The sequence below is a fragment of the Ictalurus punctatus genome, chromosome 19, assembly GCF_001660625.3.
Source record: "Ictalurus punctatus breed USDA103 chromosome 19, Coco_2.0, whole genome shotgun sequence".
Taxonomy (NCBI): domain Eukaryota; kingdom Metazoa; phylum Chordata; class Actinopteri; order Siluriformes; family Ictaluridae; genus Ictalurus; species Ictalurus punctatus.
In genome coordinates, this window is record NC_030434.2 from 6,570,147 (window position 1) to 6,585,684 (window position 15,538).

Below are 15,538 nucleotides of genomic sequence, written 5' to 3' on the forward strand. Positions count from 1 at the left end.
GAGACTTGGCTGCAGGAACACAGTCCTAGTGCAAACCCTAACATTGATGGCTTTGTGCTATTCTGTGTGGAGAGAAGCCATTAAATGTTCTAGGAGGAGACCTGTGTGACACTCACTGATCAGTCTACTCAGATTAATACCCTAGAAAGGATACAATAAAGAATATGTCCTATAAGCTTTAGAGTAACTTGAAGGAGTGTTTCTGTAACTCAGACTGCCACAGGAGTAGACATTATTATAATTGTATAAAGGTCAGAAATTTACTCGCGTCCAGTCTGAAAACAGACTCCTTGGTACTTTCATGGCCGCAGTTGAGGGTAACAGTTAAGTATACCTAGGCTGAAGATAAAACTTCATTTTTAAAAACACCACCCAGTTCATGTTGCCATACATTTCTATTGGTGAATCAATTCGGGCATCTACTTTATTCACATCAGAGATCATTAATAGCAATTGATTAGAGACAAATTTATTTCAGATTTAACTAACTATATCAGAACTCCAGCAGGTTTACATAAACCAAGTTGATTGTCTCTTGAAACAGTCTGCTGGAAGATTACAGAAATTGATGTAATGACATTTTAGAAACTTCTGATTGGCCAATCGCCTTAATAAGTAGTTAATTACGAGTGCACCTGTGCCTGTATTTAAGGGCCTACTTTAGAGGCAGTGACTTTTTTACCCATGATAACATAGGAAAATATAAGCAGCTCCAAGCCAGGACCTCAGAAAAAAACATTTTTGGACTGCCACTGGTCTAGCTCCTCCTTAGGAGCAATTCCTAACCAACTAAAGGTACCATAAGCATCTGTACAAAAAACTGTATGCGAAAAAACTCGGGACCACACAGACTTTCAGGAAGGAGGCACAAATTAACTTCCAGGATTTTGGTCCAAAAGGTTCAACTGAACCCCAAGACCCAAGACAACAATAAAGGAACTGGTGAATCAGTTTAAGACATCAGGTACCAAAGTTCTGTATGTACATCCACCATTAAGAGAGTCCTACATCATCATATGCTGAAAGCACCAAATAAAGCACAGGACCTGCTCTAAGACAGTGTGAAGCTTCTTGTTCAACATTTCTGCCAACACCTGACAGAACAGATTATAGCCTAGTTCAGCTACCACCACCATATAATACACCGATCTGATTTTGTTCACTGGCACCCTGTGATTACGAGGACAGAGAGGAAATTGTCACAGGAAGCGACTAAGACTCTCAGTGATGCTCTGGATGAGGCATTTGCATGGGAAGAAATAAAATTCCTGTAAAAAAAAAATGAAGTGCAGATCAGCACTATGAAGGTGGTATATGGTTGAGGGGGTAACCGAGGAGGACTTGGAGATGGCCACTAAGTTAAATCTGACTTTTCATATCCCTCAACTGGTTAATACAGAACGGCTCTCTCAGCCACTCGCTACACAACAGTACACCGTTTGTTCTATCTCCTTGTACAGTTGTCATCTGAATTACTGGTTCTTATATTTATGTTCACTAGCACCAGCAATTATAGTCTGCTATGAATAGCAACATTATTACACAGAGAGCTGAAGGTGTGCATTAGACTGGGACCCGTGGGACACAACTAAAAAGTCTCAGCCGGTTTTCTCTCTCATGTGGGTGGGAGCGGGCAGGATTGGTTAGACTTCCTTCAAGAGTGAGCGGTAGTGGGATTAAATAAACAGTCTCACAGGACCGGACAGCATCAGTCATGTGCTACATTGTCTGTTTTGTCTCACCTCAGATGCTCCACTAACAGGCAGTGGAGTGATGTATACTACATGGCCAAAAGTGTGTAGAAACCCCTCCTAATTATTGAGTACAGGTCTTTCAACCACGCCCATTGCTAACAAGTGCATAAGGTCATACTGAAGAGCTCAGTGACTTTAAACGGCACTGTCATAGGATGTCAGTTTGTGAATTTTCTGCCTGGTCAAATGTAAGTGCTCAACAATGGCTCAACCATGAAGCGGCAGACCACACGAGTGTGTAGTGTGTAAAAGTCGCCTATCGTCTGTTGCGTCGCTCACTAAAAAGTTCCAAACTGTCTCTGGAATTCCATATTAATGCTCATAGTTTTGGAATGGGATATCCAACAAGTTCATATAGGTGTGATGATCAGGTGTCCACATATGTTTGGCCATATGGGATATCTTTTGTATACTCTTCTGGCCACTACCTTCAGGATCTTGAAGGCTGCAATCCGATTGGCTCTGTATTTCCGTGCACCAGTTTTCAGAAGGAAATCGCTACAACAAACATCACTACACAATGAGCTTTTTTGGAGCAAGGCATAGTAATTTGATTGGAAGAAAAAGTCCCATCTTTAAAAGTTTGAGATGTAGATTCTGTAGCAAGATGACCCAACTACGGTGTAGCGTGGAGTGCTATATGGAAGCCATTTCTGCTCACTGCTAACAGACGTGTATAATTTGTTCTTGGGCATCATAAAATACAATTATACAGTAATCATGCACTATCTGATTCGTATATCTGACTTGTCTACAAAGGTTCTACATCTGATTAGCACTTAACTGTACTTATTTGGTGTATAATTCCTATGTATTTGTATTGCTGTTCTTTGATGTATTCTTTTTTGCTTTGTGTCACTATCTGCCTGATGCTGATGCAGTGTTTTAGACACTTAATTAAAAGCCCAGATCACGTGCACACTAGAAGTGCTTGCGTGTATGGGTTGGGGTATTTGCCATCTCTGAATACAAGAGCACAGGAAGAGGGTGTTCAAGGTCATCTCCAGAATTAGTGGTAATTATTTTTTTTTAAAGGTTATGAAAAAATGTCTTTGTGGTAATTAGATTAATCTCACAGTGAAAATGTGAAAGAAATGTCAGTTATTGGCACTCTGGCATTTAGTACTGTGTTCATTTAGCCCTTCTTCTATAGATCTTGTATAATTCTTGATGTGATTGGAGAATACAGAGCAAGGAATCTGAGACCAACTCTTCAATTCACAATCTCTCTATTTTGCAGACCCCCTCCTCTTCAATGGGTAGGGGATTGGGATTAAAAACTTTATTCTGTTATCACTGAACCATTTTTGTCGATTTGGATCATTATCCTGCTGGAAGCTCTAACAACGACCCAGTTGTAGCTTCTTGGCTAGATTTTCATTTTAAATAGTACTAAAGTAGTACTTCATGGACTTGCCATGTATCCCAACAAGGTTTGCAGGGCCTTTGGATGAAAAAACAGCTCCTCAACCTCTCAAATTCTCCACAATACTTACGCCTAGCCCACCTTGAGTGCTTGCTGCCAGACTTATCTATTTTTGTCTCATCTGACCATAGAACCTGGTCACAATCAAAGTTCCAGACGTGTATAATGAACTCTGTATGCTTACATTTAGGGTTGGATGGAAGAAAAGTCTTTCTTCTGGCACAGCTTCCAAATAATTTATTGACAGAGGTGGTGTCTAACTGTAGATTTGGAGACTCCTGAATTCTACCAGCTTGTGCAAATCTCTAACCATGATCCTTGGGGAAACCAATTGCTTCTCATTGTGCATTACAGCTCCGATTTCATCATTGTTTTTCTGGATATGGGATATATATATATATATATATATATATATATATATATATATATATATATATAAAATTTTTTTCAATTTATAAAAGGCCAACACTTTTTTTTTGGTCTCATTTTATTTACTCTCTTGTCTTCTGTGTCACCTCATATTGATGCCCCAGTGAAACAGTCATGGAAGGCTGTGAAAGTGAACACATTCAGGTGAACATAATTGGCAATATGCTTGAGTTACAATTGGTTCATAAAAGTTTCTTTTTGATAATATTTTCAATGTGAGATTAAACAATTTAACCACAAAAACATTTTTCATAACCTTTTTATGCCACTGGTTGGATTAGGCATTATGTTTTGGGCTTGTCTGTCTGTCCATCCAAGTCTCTCATTAGCATGATATCTCAGGAACGAGTGGCTGAATGTACGTAGGATTTATATGGAGTTATCATTGGAACCAGAAGATGAACTGATTAGATTAAAGGCAAGGTTGCAACAAGGTCGAATATCTGAAATAGTTTTTTTTCAGTAGCTTTCTTCATGTTTGTCAAACAAAGATGTTACTAACACGTTAATGTTCATTACCTCAAGGCCCATTCTTGGCTAGATTTTTGCCACTGGCCTGTCAGTGCCTTTGTCCGTGTATCTGTCTGAGCGTCTAGTAAGTGCGATATCTCAAGAACAAGTTGTTGAATGTTTGTAGGATTTATATGGAGTTATCACAAGCAGATGAACTGATTTGATTTTTGAAATTGAGTCAAATAGGGTCAAGGTCACAGCAAGGTCAAATGTCTGAAGTTTTTCTTCAATAGCTTCCTTCCTCACTGAAGTATATTTTAAGGGTAGCTCTGGCGTACAAATCAGTAAGAAAAATAACGAGACTGGTGGAGGAATCCCCATCGACTCCATTTGGCATCAGATTTGATTTGTTTTAAACCATCTTTATCAAGGGAGCCAATCATTCTGGAGCTAATATACCCATATCAGTAATATGTCATTAACACTCACATCTCACTAATGAACCTGATCTTCCTTTCATCTATTTTGTATAGAGTACATTAATTTGCTCTGCCTTGAGAAACTGAAGTTGTTTATCGAGTGGACACGGTTACTGAGAAACTAAATTCGCTACGGTCTAGTGTGTCTACGGAGTGTGTTCAGATGACACTCATTTGTGATACAGCCATGACTTCTTTTTTTTTTTCTTTTCTTATTTTCCGGGCCACTGAAAAGAAAAGTAAAATCCACATTTCCCTACCCATTTTTGGTTCCTTCATTCATTATTTTCCCATTTTCTTTTTTTCTTCATTTCATTGTTTGTTGCCTGAAGGAGCTTAAGTTAAAAGACGAGGAGTGTGAGAGACTTTCTAAAGTCAGGGACCAGCTGGGGCAGGAGCTGGAGGAACTCACTGCTAGCCTGTTTGAGGTTTGTTTTCATTTGTTTGGTTTCTTCTCCTTCCTGGTCAAAAAAAAAAATGGTGTGTTTTTTACTATGTTAACTGGCATTTCTGCCAAGATACAGAGCTTCTCAGCAGCTGCGTAGCACAAAAAGTTCAAACACTTAATCAGTATTGATCATTACAATCAGTTGGGGCAATATGGAAATCTACATAATTATAGCTTTGTTGGACATTATAATGAAGAAACAGCTAGCAGATATGGGGAAAGAAATTATAGTTCAGTGGAAAATCTTACTGAAAAATAGATTTGATTTAAAAAAAAAAAAAAAAAAAAGATTCACTTGTGAGAATCATGATGTGGTGATAAGCTGCTTGAGTAGCTGTTTGTCTTTCTATATTCATGTATTCCTTTGTCATGGTTTTTCGCTTCACGTACCCTCCTACTTCATTTCTATTTCTGTTTCACATCGCTTCCTACCTCTCCTGTGTCTCCACTGTCATTCGTAGAGATGTTGGCTAACTCGCTTCTCTTTTGAGTGTGTGTATGTGTGTATGATGCAAGCTTGACTGGATTGGGTTGGCTCTCGGTGTGGGGAATAATGGAAAATGATGGATATGTGGGACACTTGGGACGCTGATCCAACTCTGACGTGAACGCTGTCTCAACAGGAGGCTCATAAGATGGTGCGAGAAGCGAACGTGAAGCAGGCCACAGCAGAGAAGCAGCTGAAGGAAGCCCTCGGGAAGGTGAGAAACAGTGGATATGTTGGGTGTTTGGTCTGTGGGTTGGAGTTTTGGAGTGAAATGTTAGCTTCAGCGCATAGAAACTTTATTCATCCCATCAGAGAAGTCCCAGTACCTGCTTTTCACAAACCTGCATCTGGATGAACAGACTTAATTCAGATTTTATTCATTGATTAAGATTTGCATCTAATACATTTTCATACTCCTTAAATATTGTAGTCTGTTATAGACTGTTTTAAATTTAGCTCATGTTCATGATAATGATTTATTAAATACATGATTAAATTGGATTCATGGCAAAATATATTTTTATTTTCTACTCAATTAATGAACATCTGTTCGGATAATAAAAAGGTCAATTGCAAACAAAATTACAAATATTTGTCATTTTTATCCCTCCTCCCTCTTTTCCTCTGCTTTTCTCCACCTCTCTACAGATTGATGTTCTCCAGGCCGAGGTGGCTGCACTGAAGACACTCGTTCTGTCCACGTCTCCTACGTCACCATGTAAGGAGCTGCCATCTGGCTCCAAGGTGCCATTTAAGAAAGGCCACGTGCGAAACAAGAGCACCAGTAGTGCAATGCTGGGCAGCCAGCAGGAGCTTAGTGTTACTCAGCCCATTGTACGTGACTGCAAGGAGGCAAGAGACCTGTTTAATTTCTGTACTCTCTACACACTCATCATACACTATACGGCCAAAAGTTTGTGGACACCTGACCATCACATTCATGTGTACATGTTGAACATCCCATTCCATATGTAATCCCCCTGTGTTTGCTGTTATAATAACCTCCACTCTTCTGCAAAGGCTTTTGGAGATTTTGGAGCATTTCTGTTGGGATTTGTGATCATTCAGCTACAAGCGTATTAGTGAGGTCAGGTCCTGATGTTAGGTGAGGAGGTCTTGGGTGCAGTCGGTGTTCCAGTTCATCTCAAATGTGTTTAGTTCATCTAGCAAACACAGAAAGAAAACAAAATCTGCACTTAATCAAGGCTGAAATGCTTACGTTCTTAAATACAAACCATTTGATCTATGGATTTGCTCTCTGGGATATTTCATCACAAGTCGTTTGTGATGTTCCTCCTGCAATGCTTTTTCAATTAGCTAAAGCTACAAGCTGGTGTGTGCAGATTAGCCTATGCATGTTAAGTTGAAGTTGTACCTCAGTGGTGGATTTTTTTTTTTTTTTTTTTTTTCTAAGTCTTATTAAAGGTATATTTGAGGGTGGAAAAATATTTTTGTATTTGAAGTTATGGGCCTTGTGTTCTGCCTTGTGTTTATCAGTCATTAATTGTTAACCGTTTGTTAATCTTATGAATAATAGATTGAGGAATTGCCTTAATCCCTAAACTGTATCCCACACTACATGTAATTTTGTCAGCTGCTACACAAGTACACATTTAGTTGATGGTAGACCGTTGTTTTTTTTTTTCTTTTCTTTTTTCATTGCAATTTTATATTTATTCACTTTAACTGTTAATGCTTGCGTGGATCATGGATCATCTTTTCAGAATCAGAAACAGAATAGAAACGTTTTAGAAGAGGATAGGGAATATTGCTACTTGTTTGTTTCCCTTACTCTTTATTTATTATTACACTTTAGTAGGTTACCATACATTACCACACTGCATTTAGCTACTACTTTATAGCCTGAACAATTAGGTTTCTGAGCAAACGCAACATGAATTTTTCCCGTGCCCAGTGGCCTAGCTGATGAATTTATCACTCGTCCACTCCTGAGATGTGTGTTTCGATGTTTAGACTGGCATTGGTAGAATTAAAGATCAAAATCATTTGATCTCAAATTATGATGTAGATTGTCTAAGAATGTTTATTGGAATGAATGTACTAATAAAAATCCGAATAATACTCACATAGTGAAATTCGTTCTGAGATCCCTCATGTGTATATATATATATTTAATATATTTATAAATCCAAATATGTTTGAATTTGACATTATTTGATATAATAGTAGTAGTAGTAATGTAATAATATTTCTTTTATGTAATATTAAGTGTTTGTGTGTGTGTGTGCGCACGTATGTAGGTGGACTCCATTCTGTTTAATGAGTTTAAGGCATGGAAGGAGGAACCCACGTTTGAGCGGAGTTGCTCTTTCTTGGACCGAATCTACAGAGAGGACATTTATCCATGTCTCACGTTCTGCAAGAGTGAGGTGTGTGCACCCGCCTTAAATTATAAAGCTTTGTCATCCTGTTAATATTAAAGACATGATTTTCATTCTTATGGATTGTGTTGCTTATGTATTAAGTCCAAATACAAAATATTAGTTTAATTACTAATAAATGACTGCCTTTTCTGTTATACCATAATTTTGGTGTATACAGAATAGCTGTTAATATGAGCACTATTAGTAGCGTCCTAATGTTCTGTTAATATGTACCATGATAAATGTATAAATACATATTTGTTCCTGCTACAGTGTTAATTGCACACCTTTGGCACGATAAGGTAAACATTAACTAGACACCTGAACTTCTGTGAGTAAATGTGACATGACGTTTTGTTGGAACCTGGTGGGTGTGGTAACCTCAGTATGATCACCTGGGCCATCAGATTTGCATGAGTTATATCCTAGGACGGAAGGGAGAATTCATTTTACATACGAGTTTATTTCATCCTGACAAATTATACAGTATAACTACAAATACTATCTCAAAGATATTTATTGAACTGCCTTCTATCCTTAGCTCATATATCGGTTAATGTTGATTTCCTCAGAATTAAGGAGAAAATGTGATCTCAGTGACTTGGCTGGTTTGAATATTTCATAAACTGCTGATCTCCTGCTGATTCATACACAACATTCTCTAGTCTCTAGAGCTTACACGCCTTGTGAGTGAGAGAGGGTCAAGCCGACAGGAAGGCTATAGTAACTCAATTAAGCACTCTTTACAACCGTGGTGAGTAGAAAAGCATCTCAGAAGACATCAAATATTGAGGGATACAACAGCAGAGTCCACATCAGGTTCCACTACTGCCAGCCAAGAACAGGAACCTGAGGCTGCAGTGTTCACAGGATCAACTGGGTAGTTGAATTTGGAAAAACATCGCCTGGTCTTTTTCAAGTCTGTCCAGTTTCACTGAGCCTATGCCCACTGTAGCCTCAGATGTTTCTATACTTTTGTGTAGGAAGATAAAACATTAAGACGTTTATAGACAAACAATTTATGTTAAATGATTTGTAGTAAGAAATTGACAGATGGTGAAATTTAACTTATCTTTTATTTTATTTTTTATAAATATAGCTGGGCTCAGCGATCTTAGAGGCTGTGGAGAGAAACACACTGAGTGTGGAGCCAGTGGGATTCCAGCCGCTGCCAGTAGTCAAAGCCTCAGCTGTGGAGTGTGGAGGGCCCAAGTGAGTACTTCCAATCACCTGATTCCTAACCAACAACAGCAGGCATGCTGTGAAGAGGACTCTTAAATAAATGAATGAATGAATAAATACATACATACGTTAATTAACTAATTAAAGTAAGTAAATTAAGTAATTAAAGTATGTTAGTAAAGAAAGTAGACAGTAAGTGTAGTATGTAAGTTGAGTAAGTAAAGCAGGTAAGTAAAGTATGTGAAGTAAGTTAGAAAGTAAATGCATGGAGTTAGAAAGTTAAGTAAGTAAAGTTAATTGAGCAAGGGAAGTATGGAAGTTAGGTAAATTAGGAAGTTAAGAAAGTAAATAAATTAAGTTAGAAAGTTGAGTAAGTAAGCAAAGTATGTAGAAAATGAAGTAGGTAAGCGAGTGAGTAAGCGAAGTGTGGAAATTAAGTAAGTTAGTATGTTAGAAAGTTCAAGCAAATCAGGTAAGTAAAGTAAGTTAGAACTTAAGTAAGGAAGTTAATAAATTAGAAAGTTTGAAAGTAAGGTAAGTATGTAAATAAAGCAAGTAAGTAAAGGAAATAAGAAAGTTAAGTAAGTAAGATTCTTTCTGAAGTTGTGTTGGCTTGCAGGGTGTAAATGCATATTCCCATTTGCTGTGGATTCCACAGAAGGTTCTTAAAGGCAGACACCCTTTTTAAAAAAAACAGCACATTTATAGGATATTATATCATTTGATCTGGTCATTCCATTGTTGCTATTCTTTTGAAATCATTCTTTCATACTCTGTGTATGGGTGTGGAATTAATGGCACAGATCACTCACTCATTGTGAAGTGTATTTAGTTAACAAGTGAGCTGACATTATTCTTGGTTTATTGTAATATTGGTGTAGTTGTAATATTACATTTTACAGTGTATAGGCTACATGACGTAGCGCTTGCTGTGTACCTGTGGTTTTAAAAATAAAGAAACATGCTAGTATTGAGGATCTCAGCATTACTGAATCACTCAGGAAGATTTGTGTAATCATTTGTGTGTAATTGTCAGGACAGAGGGCTTTAATTAACACACCCACATACTCTGATAATTTAGAGTAATGAAATAAAATACTCTCACATAGAAGACCAGGGTTAGGGTTTTTTGGGTTTTTTTTTTTAATTCATTTGATATTTACAATACCTCCACAATGATGGATGATTCAACAAAGAAGCACAAGGACAGTGTGATTTCTAAAAGATGTATAAAGATTGGATATATTTTATACACCGCTTTTGCTCTCACACTTTCCACGACATTCGACCCACTTTCCCCATAAGCTTCTGCTTTATCTAATGTCTTCTGTTTGTCAGAGCTTTCCATCTCTTCTGTTTCTTTATTCCTTTCTTTCTTTTTTGCCGCCCCCTAGTGGCAGGAAGTCTGAAATAGTCACGTAAGTGTACATTCTCTCTCTCTCTCTCTCTAACTCTCTCTCTCTCTCTCTCTCTCTCTCTCTCTCTCTCTCCCCCCCATTCTCCATGCAGCCTTTCTTGCTTGTTAGCTTTGTAGCCCATGTTCCTTTTCTCCTTATAAGAGCCAGGTCTGTTTAGCTGGTGTTACTAGTGTAGGCCAATAGATAAATATCATACCCTAATTTGCTTAATTATTTATATATTGTATGTCATCTGTTAGCAGATTCTAATATGCGCAAATGTTTATTTGAAGAAAATGTTTTCTTATCTGCAGAAAATGCGCCCTCAGTGGCCAGACTAAAACCTGCAAGCACAGAATCAAATTCGGGGACTCCAGCAACTACTATTACGTGTCTCCATTCTGTCGGTATCGGGTGAGTGTTTACCTGCTGCTTTTCATAATGACCTTTCAGCTTTTTCAGCCCTGAATGTAATTAGCTAATGTTGTGTAGTAACAATATTTGCCTCATCCATCATCTGGAATGGAAAGTTTTCTTCTTTCTTTTAATTTTTGGTTTGGATATTATTTAAAGGTGAATATGTACATATATTCCTTACTGATTGATCCTGTGAAGGACCTGACCTTATTACAGAAGACAAACAAAACCCAGTAAAGCAGAAAACATATAAATAATAGGGATGTAAAGGGGGATAAAAAAAAAAAAATTCGAATCAGCAAATTGGTCTAGCATTCTTTTTAGAAATATAATCTGATGTCATTTGGCTTTAAGAGGCATCTTTTGGCGATATCTGTGGGGTCACGAGAATAGAATCACGATTGCAACTCCACTTCATACTTTAGCAGTTAAAATTGGATTATAAACCAGAGCTTTTTTTTAAATTTACTGCTTGACTTTCTAGGCCCACTGCTTTAAAAATAAACTTTGTTTAGTCAGTCCGCATACCAATTATAAGTCAGGTCATCGGTCTGATCTGTGTGTACTGTTACAAACACAAAAATATATGCAAAGAAGACCATCTGTGTTCTAAATGTTCCTCAGATTGGTACGTTATTGGTACACTCAGTCCATATATTCTGCCTGTTTCAAACGTCTTTGGAAAATTGCTGCAAACCTGTTTTCCCTTTTAGAAAGAGATGTTCCTATTTTGTTGTTGTTCTAAAATGACTCATCTTTCAATCTAAACCTTCTCCACAAGAAAACACTACTGGCTCGCTCAACTGCTGTTAAAAAGGCAGTTCTCAAAATTTGTGTTGAGAGAGATGGAGAATAGAACTAGAAGAGATAAAAGATGTTGGATTTTGACACGTAATAGCTACACTGGAACACAGATACACAATACCAAGCCAGCAGCAAGTTTAGTGAAATGTGCATCAATAACATGTTAAATTTAACTCAACTCAGTAGTGAATTGAAGTATATTGAGTCATTACTTGTTTAACTGGATTGCTTTTTGGAGCGTATCGTGCACTTCTATCATATTCATACCCTTAATTTATAAGTAAGAAGTAGAACATGGCTATGGCTATATCCATGAATATAGAGGAAGTTTAAAGGAAGACTGGTTTTTCATCATTTGTATATGATTTATTGAGACGTAAACAAATGTATTCAGGTTGCTTGATGTTAAAAAGCTATCCTTGCCAAAAGAACTTACTGGCATACTAAAACCTCCCTAAACACTACCGAATATACGTTCCCAGATGAAGACCATTTCATGATCATTTTGCAATGAGAATTTTTTTTGTCCTCGGGGTAATTCCATGTTTTTTGTTCTTAATGTGAATCACGAGCCATTGTGAACAGTAGCCTGTTTACTACAACTTATCTCACTTAGCCCACAGATGTACCCTATTTCCAGAATGTCCCCGAGGCATGTCAGTTTGCACACATAAAGAATTGCAGCAGACTGATGAAGAGGGAGAAACTGTTGGAAATAAAAGTGCACAAAATGCTGTACAGTTATGTTCATGTAGGCTTTAGTTGCTGCCGTCAAATTACCTCTCCTTTCTAATCCTAGATCACCTCCGTCTGTAACTTCTTTACCTACATTCGCTACATCCACCAAGGACTGGTCAAGCAGCAGGACGGTGAGCTAATCTGACAACACGCCCACACACACACCCACACACACACACTTCTGCAGGTTTCTGATTTTTGACAGAGCAAGAGCAAGAATGAGGCTAGTGAGAGGAATATCACAGCTATAATGTATACGTGATAACAGGAACTAACTTGTCTCTCAGATGTTCCACAACACTAAAATTAACTTGAAACCATTAATATGTGTGATGCGTCATTCATTAATAAATTAAACACAGTAATCATTGGTCCACTTTGAGGTGGTAACGACACTCGCGCTGTGCCGTATCACACCACTCCAGCATGGATTATTTACATATAACTGCACAGTCTATCTCGTGTTATTCCTTACTGATAAAAACAGTATACATTATTATGTACATTATCCTTATAATGTATTATGCATTATGTAACCATGTTAGAGATATTACCAGCAATAGCATTAATAAGCAACAATCGTTTGCTACAAAAGTGGAGTCTCATTAAATGTTTATGTCTGTATTACATAACCTAATGCATTCAGTAATACATGACATGCAAGGAGCATACTATATCTGAGTCAATATTATGTGATGGTTGGTAGGAAAACACAGTGTGAAAGAAGAAGGGTAAAAAGTTATGGTATGGTAGCTGTATATGTATATATAGACTAATCCTCACCTTCAGTAGTTACAAAACAATGAGAAAACACTCATTTCTTTGATGTGCAAATCATATTTTAAAGAAAAAAAAAAGTCAGTTATATCAGGGGTATTCAACTATGAAAATATATTTACATAAATTGTGTTGATTATAAACAACTGACACTGATGAAAAGAGTTACTTTTTAAAGCTTCACAACATCATTATGTTTTGTTTCAAAGTGGTGCTTCACTTCACCATGTTAATCTGGCTTTTGAAATCAACTTTAAATGTTCTGTTTTCATCATGTTTTGTTTTTTTCTGTCTTTAAACAAGACATGTCATCAGTTTCCTAATTGCACCAGAGAGGGTCAGTGAAATGGAAAAATTTGTGAACGTCTGTGAAAACTCTTCCTTTTCTGACCAATGAGCTGCCTTTAGTTCAGTCATTTATTGTACACGATACTACAGAGGATGTGCTGCAATTTCTGTACATAACAGCACAGTCTGGAGTGTGTGAGTCTGTTTCTACCACAGCTCGATGCTCACGATTACAATGTTTAATTTATTAACAAATCACACCTCGCACATTTTAACAGTTCATAGTTAGATTTAATGCTGCGCAACGTCCGAGAGAAAAGTGAGTTGTTCTCATTTATGCTCTATCTGTAATAAACCGTTGTCCCTTCACCAGTCTGTCCTCTCTCTCTCTCTCTCTCTCTCTCTCTCTCTCTCTCTCTCTCTCATGACCATATACATTAAAAGTATTCTCAAAGCATTACAAGAAATTAAGAACTGTTATTAATAAAAACATGTTAGTTTAGTGTTTGTATAAGCATATGATCAGAATCTGAATAAACACATTATATTAGTGTCCATATAAAAACATAGAGATGAGAAAATAGAAAGCAAGTGTCAGTTCAAATATTGGCAATCTCGCGCTCTCTCTCTCTCGCTCTCTCGGAGCATGAAGCGTATATTACTGAAGACTTTCCCAAAGCACCATGACCGTTACAAAGAGCTGACGCCTGAGACTCCTTCAATAAATGTTAAATAATTGTCTCCGAACAAAAACATCACATTTTTCTTAAACAGCACAGTTTTCAAATCTGTTTATTATTAGTCTTGGATTATGTGGAGCTGGTACCACTGTCTGAGCTGTGCACACCTTCTGACCAATCAGATTCGAGAATTCAACCGCGCCATGGTATACGATTTAATTTTTAAAAAATAATAATAAATGCTGCCACAAATATGGTACATGAAACAGATAAGGTAGATGCAGCACATTCCGAGTATTTATAGCTCCTACAGTTTCAAATATCAATTATATGCAGAGTAAAGTTTTGTATTAATTTTTGAAGAGTAAGGTAAATTGACTTGGGCTCTGTTATACTGTTCCACACAAATCAGGAAACATTTGGTCAGTGTCCGTGGTATGTTTTTCGTTTATTCAGCTGAACAGATGTTCTGGGAGGTCATGCAGCTGCGGAAGGAGATGTCATACGCCAAGCTGGGCTACTTCAGAGATGAACTGTGACTGGTCAGCATCGAGGGAGGAACACTTGTCTCAGTGAAACACATGCAAGTTCAGGCGAGGGGGGTTCTGCAGTTAACAAAGAGGTGTCACAGGGACCAGTTCTTTCCTCACACCTCAACACTCCAGCACTGTGTGCACGTGTGTGTGTGTGTGTGTGTGTGTGCATGTGTGTGTGTGTGTGTGTGCGCACGTGTGTGTGTGTGTGATTAGCCGTCTGTTTTCAGGTCCTTTCCTATGTAAAGTACAACATATGCTGCTGAAGTTATGATTACCTGATTTCAGTTTGTGTATTAACTGCTACATGAAGGAGAATAAAATAAATCTATGCTGGGTTTGGATTTCCATTCTGTATGTTCTAGAAAAGAAAGCCTCTTATCCCAACCAATCAACTCCTCTTGAGCTTTCAGTTCATTCTAAATTTAGCTAGCGCCGTGTTGCTGTGCTGTTGTGTGTGTGGAACGTGCTGTACATCTGTTTTTCTTGGAACTGTCTCATCAGTTTTTTTTGTGTACTTTCTTCCAAATCTCATCACTCTTTCCCCATTTTGATTTTTAGTGCCTTTCTGGAACACCGAATAAAATTGTATACCTCTACAGCTACTGGTTTACCTCTTTGTCTATGAAAAGCCAAATATGTTTCACTATTTTGTTCTGTTCAGGACAAAATAACCGTTTACCTCACAATGCATGGTGGTACAGATGAGCGTAAAGGGTCTTGCTCAAGGACCTGACAGAGGCAGCTTGGTGGGATTTGAACTCAAGCGTTATGATCTGACCCAATACCTTAACCAGTTTTATAGTTTTTAAAATGGGGGGGGGACAGTGACTAAGTAGTGGGCCGTTTCCTACAGAACCAG

The 15,538-nt window shown here is 37.7% G+C and overlaps 1 protein-coding gene across 3 annotated transcripts in view; it reads left to right on the forward strand.

The window, feature by feature from the left end:
- Nucleotides 1-15,281, forward strand: part of rab3ip (RAB3A interacting protein (rabin3)) — a 31,756-nt gene extending 16,475 nt beyond the window's left edge. For 2 of the 3 annotated variants that reach the window (XM_017494849.3, XM_017494850.3), the window contains exons 5-12: nt 4,874-4,969; nt 5,613-5,690; nt 6,125-6,328; nt 7,738-7,866; nt 8,960-9,072; nt 10,754-10,853; nt 12,460-12,529; nt 14,600-15,281. In XM_017494849.3, coding sequence (XP_017350338.1) covers nt 4,874-4,969; nt 5,613-5,690; nt 6,125-6,328; nt 7,738-7,866; nt 8,960-9,072; nt 10,754-10,853; nt 12,460-12,529; nt 14,600-14,682 — 873 coding nt within the window. In that variant the 3' untranslated portion in view covers nt 14,683-15,281. The remainder of the gene's footprint in view (nt 1-4,873; nt 4,970-5,612; nt 5,691-6,124; nt 6,329-7,737; nt 7,867-8,959; nt 9,073-10,753; nt 10,854-12,459; nt 12,530-14,599) is intronic. The other variant, XM_017494851.3, reaches the window with a different exon arrangement.
- The last annotated feature ends 257 nt before the right edge of the window (nt 15,282-15,538 follow it).